The sequence below is a fragment of the Xenopus laevis genome, chromosome 2S (assembly GCF_017654675.1).
Source record: "Xenopus laevis strain J_2021 chromosome 2S, Xenopus_laevis_v10.1, whole genome shotgun sequence".
Lineage (NCBI taxonomy): Eukaryota > Metazoa > Chordata > Amphibia > Anura > Pipidae > Xenopus > Xenopus laevis.
In genome coordinates, this window is record NC_054374.1 from 73,220,918 (window position 1) to 73,232,446 (window position 11,529).

The 11,529-nt window shown below is 38.4% G+C and overlaps 1 protein-coding gene across 1 annotated transcript; it reads left to right on the plus strand.

Annotated features, from left to right (window-relative positions):
- Window positions 1–1,891: 1,891 nt before the first annotated feature.
- Window positions 1,892–9,148, plus strand: c1orf216.S (chromosome 1 open reading frame 216 S homeolog). Its single transcript, NM_001096555.1, is given in 3 exon segments — window positions 1,892–1,907; window positions 7,960–8,716; window positions 8,719–9,148. Coding segments are annotated over 2 exon segments (762 nt in total). The 5' UTR covers window positions 1,892–1,907; window positions 7,960–7,992; the 3' UTR covers window positions 8,757–9,148.
- The last annotated feature ends 2,381 nt before the right edge of the window (window positions 9,149–11,529 follow it).

Genomic DNA, 11,529 nt, shown 5'->3' on the forward strand with positions numbered 1-11,529 from the left:
GCTGTTACATTTGCAAAAGGAGGCTCAACTAAGTATTGATGTAATATCTGTTGGGGTGCCCAAATGTATGCACCTGTCTAATTTTGTTATGATGCATATTGCATATTTTCTGTTAATCCAATAAACTTTGTCACTGCTGAAATACTACTGTTTCCATAAGGCATGTTATATATTAAAAGGAAGTTGCTACTTTAAAAGCTCAGCCATGATAAACAAAACTCCAAAGAATTAAGAGGGGTTCCCAAAAGTTTTCATATGACTATATATATATATATATATATATATATATATACGAAATTGCAGATGATACCCGCACTCCTTCACAACATCTCGTTTTGCCGGGTGCTTGGTCAAAAGTGGTATATAAAATTGTAGAAAGGACCAGCACTCCGTTTTCCAAAGAATTCAGTAGTTTATTATAATATCACAGGAGACACTGTGATATTATAATAAACTACTGAATTCTTTGGAAAACAGAGTGCTGGTCCTTTCTACAATTTTATTTATATATATATATATATATATATATATATATATATATATATATATATATATATATATATATATATATATACATATATATATACATATATATATATATATACATATACACATACACACACACCGTATATCAGTAGAGTTTATAACCTGTGACACCTGCCACCCATACATAAAAATGTATAATGAAAATTAAACGTGAAACTCAAAATCTGTTTTTTTTTTATTGAAACATCCATACCTGTTATAAAGGTATTTAAAAATCTGAGCTGACAATAATTTATTAGCTGCCCCACCTGTGTAAGTTAAGCATAGAGAGAGCGCAGTAAATGACTTTCAATTTGGCACATCCTAGTTGTCAGTGCACTCCTCTCACCCCACCCTGCCCTCCTCGTGGGCTATAACAGTGTAGCCTGTGATTGGCATGGGTGTTAGGCCCCCCAATCTGGAACATACACAAGATTTTGTGATTATGCCTTTATAACACTTTCCACAAAATGGTACCTGCCTGCTTTCTGTGAATGTGAATTGCAAGACAAAATTAAATAATTGTTATTGTATAAGTAAAGTTTATTTTGCTTAACTAACACAGAAAAATATTTGGAATTCTTAGGGTGGTATGTCTCATTTAAAGAAATATGATCATTATTGGTATGTGCCTGTGGGACCCCAAAAATGGACCAGGCCTGCAGAGGGTAATGCATCAATGGTATCTGATCGCAGTCAGTTCCAATCTTATGTGCAGTATATAAGGGAAAGATATATCAATCCATCTCATCCTGTGTTTTCTGTTCCAGGCAGTCACTAAGAGTCCACATAGAGGCTACCAAATATCCAATCACAGCCCTTATTTGACACCCAAGGGACTTTTTCATGCTTGTGTTGCTCCACAACTCTTTTTACATTTGAATGTGGCTCTCAGGTAAAAAAAAAAAAAGGTTGGGGACCCCTGGTCTAGAGTGAATAGATTTTTTTTTAGACATTTCTGTTAAAATACAAATAAAATCCATAAAATTGCTGTTGTGATTGTTTAACTATTCGTAGCAATGGAGATGTTCTGGTCAATTTGCAGCCAGATCTGCCTGACATTGATTTGCACAGAGCCTTTGCTTGCATTACATGTGCTGCCGCTGAGCTGTGTCCTGCTAATAACAACACTCATTATTTATATGATCAGCAGTGAGAGCAGAACAAACTCATCCTTTTACACTTTCCAACAAGGGGTAGTGTGTCTGCCTTTCAGATCAGTGCTCAGTGGATGGAAAGAGAGGCATGAGATTGATGTTATAGAATGATTGCTCTTCCCTATAGGAAGTGTGTAATACTGACGTGTTCCTGTTGTTGCTGAGGAAGACGTTTCCGTCGGTCCAGCTGCTGCAGCTGCAAGAGGAAGGACACACTGAGCCGAGGTACAGTCGCCTTGTCCATGTGCTGCACCCGCCCAGTGTAACCTGTAGTGCAGGACGATTGATCCTTCCACCTTTATATAGAGACACTAGTTATGATTCTGGCCTCTCTGCGGTATTTACTGTCCGCACTACTTTCATGTTGCTGAATCAATTATTATTTACAAAGGATCGTATTCTGAAGCATTTCCCAGGCTGCTGATTGATTTATAGTATATATATTAAAATGCTCGTGTCATTGTATGTGGCTATTAAAGTAGGCAGAATTACTCGGTGAATAGTGGTGCGCCCGACGCTTACTCTCACTGTGTATGTGCGCGTGTGTAGGCGGGTGTGGAATGAGTGCAATTGTGCTTCTTAGTTTTTCACTGTAAACCCCACTTATAGACACTTGTATAAAGGTCTGTTGTAACGCTGCGGCTCTTCTGTCACTGACATAGCGCTGCGCCTTCGCTTAGATCCCTCCGCAGCAAAGCGTTTGGTAAGAGGCGCTGTTCTTTCAGCACCACAGCAGCATCTCCTCCCCTCCATCTGTACATACAAACTGCCTCACCGTTATCTCCAGTCTCCTCACCTTTACATCATTATCAAACTCCTCCTCGCTGTACATGCAATTGTCTCACATACTACTCTGTTATTCTGTAACCTCCACAAGGGCCCTATTTGCTACAAGGCGTTGTAAAGCACTGTGGCATTCTCTGGCATTGTTAAAGAGGTGGTTCACCTCTTAACTCTTAGGGGCAGATTTACTAAAGGGCACAGTGGCAAATGCTGGTGCCAATTCACCAGCGTTACAGCCTGCAGGCGCTAGTGCTCATTCACACTCTATCGCCAGGTGACTTTTCGATCTGGCGATTGGACGTTATTTCACCAATTCACTAAAATTCAGATTTTACTGAAAGTTACCTCTTTTGCCAGACTTGCCTTTGCCACTCAGACCAGGCAAAGTGCATTGGAGCACATAGATCTTCCTCAATTATATTCTGAGTGGAAAAAGCATCAAAGTTCAAAAAACGCTGGCGTCTTTTCCTTTTTTTAAGAGTGATAGCCTGCAAAAGTCCTGAAACATGTTTTTTTTGCGTAACCAGTTTCCCCCAGACATTTTCTAACATATGGAACATAAACTATACAGTGGGCTCATGTGTAGGGCATTATATTAACTCTAATGTCTTTATTAAACGGATATTGTAATGGGAAAAAAAAAATTTTTTCAAAATGAATCAGTTAATAGTGCTGCTCCAGCAGAATTCTGCACTAAAATCCATTTCTCAAAAGAGCAAACAAATTTTTTTATATTCAATTTTGAAATCTGACATGGGGCTAGACATATTGTCAATTTCCCAGCTGCCCCAAGTCATGTGACTTGTGCTCTGATAAACTTCAATCACTCTTTACTGCTGTACTGCAAGTTAGAGTGATATCATCCCCCTCCCTTTTCCCCCAGAAGCCAAACAAAAGAACAATGGGAAGGTAACCAGATAACAGCTCCCTAACACAAGATAACAGCTGCCTGGTAGATCTAAGAACAACACTCAATAGTAAAAACCCATGTCCCACTGAGACACATTCAGTTACATTGAGAAGGAAAAACAGCAGCCTGCCAGAAAGCATTTCTCTCCTGAAGTGCAGGCACAAGTCACATGACCAGGGGCAGCTGGGAAATTGACAAAATGTCCAGCCCCATGTCAGATTTCAAAATTGAATATAAAAAAATCTGTTTGCTCTTTTGAGAAATGGATTTCAGTGCAGAATTCTGTTGGAGCAGCACTATTAACTGATTCATTTTGAAAAAAATGTTTTTTCCCATGACAGTATCCCTTTAAGGTTCCCTGGACATTTGTAATTAACAGTGGAAATGTAATGTATTTGCTGCAACATATAACATAAAGACATCCATTCAACTATACATTTTCCACCATATGCAAATTAACCTGAGCGCAAGACCTCTAGCGAATTTGCACTAGGCAGAAATGAACGATAGCGCATGTTTGCTTTGAATTGCTCACATTGCCAAAGTAACGCTAGCGAAAAGTCTCCAGCGTTCGGCGCCATCAACAAAACTCCGCATTTTTGTGAATTCAAGTTTTCGTCTGGCAAAGTGTAGCGATGGGGTGCGAGGCGGTCGCTGGTGGTGAATCTGCCCCATAGTATGTTATTTTAAGGAACTTTTCAATTGGTATTCATTTTTTCTTTTTTTATAGCTTTTGAATTATTTGCCTTCTTCTTCTGACTCTTTCTAGCTTCCGAATGGGGGTCGCTGACCCCATCTAAAAACAAATGCTCTGTAAGGCTACAAATGCATTGTTATTGCTATATTTGTATTATTCATATTTCTTTGCTGGCCTCTCCTGTTCATATTCCAGTCGCTTATTCAAATCAATGCATGATTGCTAGGGTCATTTGGATCCTAGCGACCAGATCGTTGAAATTGCAAACTGGAGAGCTGCTGAATAAACAGCTAAATAACTCAACTACAAATAGTAAAAAATGAAAAGCAATTGCAAATTTTCTCTACATCATGCTAAAAGTTCATTCAAATGAAAACTATATTATAGATATTGCATAAAACAGCTCATATGTAAAACCCTGTAAGTTAAAATGTTCATAATAATATATTTTTCTAGTAATATGTGCCATTGGGTAATCATAAATAGAAAATTGCCATTTTAAAAAATAAGGGCAGCCCCCTGGGATCATATGATTCACTGTACACACAAACATACCAAACAAACTATACTTGTTATGTCACATGAGCCATTTAACAGACAGAGTTCTGTCTTTTGCTTCCACACTTCTTCCTGTTACAATTAGAGCTGCAGTATTTCTGGCCAGGTGATCTCTGAGGCAGCACACAGACCATCACAAAATGGTGGGTCAAGGGAAGAGATGTAAAAGGACAATATTTACTTAAGTATATATATACCAGTTTGGTAAGATTCTTTAATATGCCACTTAATATGATATAAACTATCTATTGCTCAAGTATTGATTTTGGGGGTATAGTGAACAACCCCTTTAACAATAAATTGTTGATGATTATAGATGAAAACTCGACCCGCACATGACCCTAACCTGAGCTCCCCCAATCTGTGCCGGCCCGCAGCTGACTTCCACCTTACATTTGCAGACCTGCGCCTACCCACCCTGGCGATGATGTCACAAAAGGGGCAGGGCGGACAGGCGCGTGCCTATAAAACCAGAAGCCAGCAATGTAAAGTCGTGAGTGTGAAGAGAGTAGGCAGAGGAGCTTAACCCGAACCCCCCCACGACCCGCAATTGGTAGAGCAAGGTCGGCAGGTATGGGGCCAGCCCATACATCACAATTTCCTACACCTTGTAAATCCAACTAGCTGGTAATCATAAAGACTATTCAAGACCTGAGGAAGCTTAACAGTGTTGGAAAGAACAGTCAAATATATATTTGGTCAACCAGAGGCAGTACACTTATAAGCTGCTTTGGGTTCAGCAATGTAGCAAATCGAGTGTGGTCCTGACTGGTGCACAATTCAAATATTTAGAATGTGTGCAATACAGAAGTATTTGTAGGGCCTCAAATGTTTTGGAGACCTAAAAAGACTGCTGTGGGGCTCAGTAACATCTAGATAAGGCCATTGTATGTCATGTTGGCAGAAATATAATTCCATGGGCTAGATGAGTGTATTAAGAAGTGCAGAAATGTAGCTCTCTAACTAATATGGTAGGCAGGTTGGGTTTTCACCCAAATGAAGCAACAGATAGGGATACAAGTTTTGCGTCAGTTCTCTAACCAATACTAATACCAATAGTTAATTGTCCGAAATTGAGCATTATTAGCTATTTATTGAGGTGATCAATTATTTATAGAAACAGCAGAAAGAGGGTTCACCATACCTTAAACAATTCCTATTCAGGGTTGCACAGTTCAGTCTCTGCCAAATGGTGCTTCATATTGAAAATCTGGAAGGCAAAGCAGCAGGGAACAAAGAAATAATAAAAAAGGTGTTACCCAACAAGGGACCATTCCCAAGTCGTTTGGCAGCCAATACAAATTAGGCAGAGAAGCTGCAGTAAACAGCATGTGAGCACTTATTTATTCTTATTGCATAAAAACAGAGCTGGGTGAAAGCTTCCTAACACTGTATAATCATATCCTTTTGTCAAAGGCTTATCCACTTGTTAAATTTCAGTTATGTACTATGGGCATATTTCTTTTAACAGTAAAAATAAAATTCAGCTTACAGCTTCATAGTCAGGTTTGTGCATGCCAAGTCGTAACTGATTCAAATACTAAAGTAGGCTTAGGTGCTCTGTAGGCCCAATGTTTTCTGTATGCACTGTTATTATATTTATACAGTAAAATATGAAAGGCTGTCATTAGTTTTTTTGGACTCATGTTATATAGTGCTTATTGATTATACAGATGATACCAGAGAAATTTGATACATTTATATGTGTGTGTATAAACTTACATATATTTAATATAAAAATGATGTATTTTCTATGTATTTGTCTGTAAAGTATAGTATACAAATACCACATTCTGTTTTTAATTTGCGGAGCTAGAACCACACAGTATATGCTGTGACCAAACTGCACTTTCAGGCACTGGTGCATCCAACAGAAGAGCTCACAATTGACTAGTAGTGACCAAAGCCCTCTGGCATAGTTTGTCTTGGTGTTGCATATTTGTGATCATCTTTAGCACTTCAGCTAGTGGTCCTGTATGTGCTGCTGAGGCAATTAGTCCATTTTAGTGGTGATGTAGCCACTGCTTAGAGGAGGAAAATGTCTGGATGTTGAGTGTGACAGCCCAGATATTCTAGGAATCACCTGGGTTTATACACAGAGAAGAGGCATGGTCAGATCATAACTCGGCATGGTTGTTTTTTTAATGAACATAGTCTGAGTGAAAACAAATCTTTATTTAAGATAACATTTTGGTTCTGCTTAGAGAACCTTTGTATGTATGTCTTGAGAAACACTCTTTGAGCTGTACCAAAAAATAGATTTCAATTTTAGAATTTTTCATTTTTTTCCACAACCTACGAGTGTTCCTGTGTTCATCTTTTACTTTCTAAATATATACATACACTCCCCGCTGCCTCATCTCTTGTTTCAAGACCCGTCTTCAGCTCATAAGCCAAGTACGCAAATTGATACGAGGAACAATATTTTTAAAAATACAGAACAAGTAAAATTAAGCAGTATGCACTAGAATACAAAACCACAATTTCTCTGCCCAATTCTTGTACAATGACTGATCTGAGTACAGGTCAAACCTAGCTGGTAAATTGGTAAAGTGTTAATCAGAGATATATACACTTTGTTTCCCATCACCCACAGCCAGACATGTCTATATTTATGCATTGTGAAACCTTGTATTTACTTAAAACTGTACATTCTACAGTAAAACATGTGATATACAGTTAACTGCCCCATAAATATGTAAAGGTTATGCAAGAAACATTTTTTTTGTTAATATGAACCTTCTTGTGTGGAACATAGCGATCTTTGTGAATTTGGGTGTCAATAAGCCTCGTGTCTGTGAGAGGAACAAAGATTGGCCCTGTTCCTTCCATAAGAGCTGCTATTTTTGCATCTTATGCTTCATGTGACTTAAACATAAAAGGGTTGGATGTGTCTTGTGAAAGGCAACAGTTTTGTAGCCCAAAATAAACACACTGGGTACACAGACCTTAAACTCTGAGTCAGGCTCTTTCTATGTAAAGACGTGCCATAAAAATAATGTTCAGATGATCCTTTTTTTCAGAAAAGGTTCATTGACCACAATCAACATAATTTTCTGCATAACTTCAGAAAGTCTTTAGAAAGTCTTTTGCCATATTATTTTCCCACTGGTATTGGAAAGTTTTTCTTGAGTAATACTGGTTAGGACGGTTTTTTTCAATAACTTACTACAACTACGTTTTTTGAATACTTGTTATAGATTATTTTGTTTTGAGCAATTATTGGGAAGTGCAGTAGGCATCAAGGCAGAGAATTAATCATTGCTAGATACAAATGAATGCATAAAATATATGTGTATTTATTAATGCATTTTGCTTTTATTTTTCAGGCACATAGTGGACAGACAGCAGGGCACACAGACATGTTTACCATACAAAAACCTGACACTGTTTCTCATCTGTCCCATTTTCATGAGTCAAAGTCATTAGGAAGCCTTCCATTTCCCAGTGATAAGGAGAGAAAGCAGGATACCAACTTTAATATCTTGGAGGAAACATATGACAAAAATGAAAACTGGAGTCAAGATAAGAAAGGAGGAGAAGAAGGAGAAAATAAATCAAAATCAGAGGATGAACACTCATCTTTGGATAATAACAGATCTCAACTGAAGAATAGGCCAATAGGGCAGCTGAAAAGCACAGGCTCTGAAGGGATCAGTTTGTCTTCATCAGAGGAAGAAGTACGAAGCCCACCAGAAGGAGCAGAAATTATGCAGCTAGAAGGTGACACACCAGCTAATGACACAGCAAATGGTTTTGAGAAATGGGCAGGATCACCATTAGAAGACAATGGTTATGCCAGCAGCTCACTTAGCATAGATAGTCCTGACAGTGTATCAGCGAGCACATGGCAAGAAACAACTCTTCCAGCACCCACAACCACACCACAGGAAAATCCAGAGACAGAAGATTCTGACGTTGAATCCTCATCAGATTCAGATTCTATCTCTGTGACATTATCAGAAGCGTTTCAAAGTCTACAAGACAAAGAAAAACTAAAGGAGAGGGAGAAGGAGAAACATCATGCACAGCTGACTATGTATAGACGCCTGGCTCTTCTGAGGTGGATAAGAGCTCTCCAGCAAAAAGTGAGAGATCAGCAGAACAGACTTCAAGAAAGCTTTGACACTATTCTGGACAACCGTAAGGAGATGCTTAGACATATGCAGCATGGCTATAACAAGACACCTACTAAGGAAGCGGTATGAAACATCTAGAATAAAGCATTCTAAGCAATGATCAGTACAGCATCCAGCATCTATACCTACATCCCAGGGTCTGGCAGTCATTATCTACAAGCTTTAGATGGAAAAGTCTATGCCAACAAACCACAGCAGAAGGTTCAACCAAGGGCAGAGGTCTCACAAACGCCAACATTCATTTTAACATTGCTATTGCTCTTATGCTGCTTCTACACTTCAGAATGAAAGAGGAAGGTGTGTGGGAAAAGCAAAAAAGGTGCATTTATTCACATATGTTACATTGATTATTGAAAATAAAGTTGTGCAAATATAAAAAGAGTTGTGTAAGTGCCTAGTGCTTTTTTTTTTCCATTTCTTCTTGCAAGCATAATATTAGTACTGCACATATAACAATATCAGTAGACATCATAAGTGTGTACCATGCAACCCATGGTTCTTCATTGATTAATGAACTACATATTCCAGCATTTATTTAATGAAAATAACTAGATACTGTAGTTTTGCACTAGCTCTACCTTGACAGGTTGTAGATACCTGTTGGTGAACTATATATCCCCCTTATCTACCACCATTCATTAGCTGGAAATTGTGGGTCAGCTGCTTTATAATGACAACATGTAGCTCCCTGGAGCTTCCTAACTGACATAGTTAGTGCCCTAGAACCTAGTGTGTACCCAGGGCCCCTAGTGTTCATTCTAGTGGCATATATTCTTCATTTCTAAAAACTGCTTGAAGTTGTACATTCACAGTGAAGGTTTGCGATTACACCCATGTGCAAAAAGGAAAGGCCAGCTGTATCCTATTCTCCTCCATGAATCAACTACCCTGAAGGGGGACATATTTATTAACATTGGACACAAACATCACAAGTGATGTTGCTCATAGCAACCATGGCTTTTTGTTTTCTAACTTGTAGTTCAAATCTAATTGCTGGTTGGTTGCTATGGATAAAATCACTGGCGACGTTTGTCTCCAATGTGAATAAATATGCCCCAGGTGTGTTGCTGCATTGGGAGTCATGTTTCAATGCTTCTGCAATATAAGCTATATGCCATAAATAGGATTATGCAGAAAGTGAACTCTGTGCGCACAATGTAAACAGTAGTCTATAGCCTATAAATACTTAAAAATATGTTAAGTTTCTACTGCAACTTAATGACCTCCCAGCTCTCCCCCTTAAGTCAGTAGTTTACATTTAAGTATGTTATAGCATTTGCTATTTTAGCAATTTTCCAACTGCCCTTAACACTTGCTAGGGCTATTTTATGCCAAGAATTGTATTGTTTCCACCAACCAGCGTGCAGGCTTTTTAAACCACATCATCAGATGAGGAAACAATTTTGCTAAGACAGATGCCCTTTAATTACTTTTTTTAATTTTTTTTCGTTTAATTTTTTTTGTTTAATAAAAAAGATATATTTAGGAAATGAAAAATAGGTTTATTAAGCCGACGTTGCGAAAGTGTGTGAAAGAAGAGATTAAAAAAAAAGGTGCCAAAACTGTTGCCTGGCAACCATAGGCACCACCTCCACCCTAAGTTGACATACTTTATACTTGTGTGACAGCTATATACACCAAACGAAATGAGGAAATCATGGAATGGACATATGTAACAAACATAAATTTGGGAGAGGTAGAGGATGCCGACTGGTCATTACACCGGGTGTCATAGTATGGGATTTGTTCATAAGGCCTGCTCAAGCAAATTCCGCAACAACGACCAACCAAAATTTGGGCTTCTGGAGTTATGGGTGTTATTAACCATCCTAATGTGTACAATCATAGTACAGTAGAGGTGGACGGGCTATTCGTAGAATAAGCTCCGGGTAATGGCAACATATTTTATCCTGTTCGGTTCTGTGTATGCAATTCACAGGGACTTTCCAGTCATTCACCATTGTGTCAATTGTTTAACCCGCTTGCCACTAATCAGAGTCTGCTATGTCAGCAGTGCCAAACATGGCCCATATAAACTCATAGTGGTGCATTGCGGGGTGTAAGAACATGAGGTGAGTATACTTGCCATTTACCACTGTCCACATAGCAGTACTACACGTTGCTATCGACTCAACCACTCAAAGCCTCCATAATTATATCAAATGCATTGAGTGCCTAGTCCTATTGTGTATACCAGAAACCACTTACGGATTTCTGAGACCAGTAGGATGGCATGAATGTCGTGAAGTATCTGTAAACGTAAAGAATATAAACAATAAGCAAGATTCAAATGAACTACAGGCAAAGTAAGGAACATATGACCAGCAGAGTAGTAGTACATATATACCAAACCAATGGTACAGCCTAAATTTTAGTAAAACCATCCCAGGGGTAAGGACTCAATAAGGTGACAAAGTGTTCAGTTTATAAATCCAACAGGATTCCTTCCATAATAGGGCAGTGTCCCTGTCGCCACCTGTCGGCTGGTGGTCAATGGCCATGCATTTAAAGGTGTGAAACCTGTGCCTACAGTTTTATATATATATATATATATATATATATATATATATATATATATATATATATATATATATATATATATATATAGTGAATAAAGTACCCCCTCTTGTAAAATATAAGGATATTATAAGTTACCGAGGAGTTTCATGACCATATAAAAACACGAGGCCGAAGGCCGAGTGCTTTTTATACAGGTCATGAAACTCCGAGGTAACTTCTAATATCCTCATATTTTGCAAC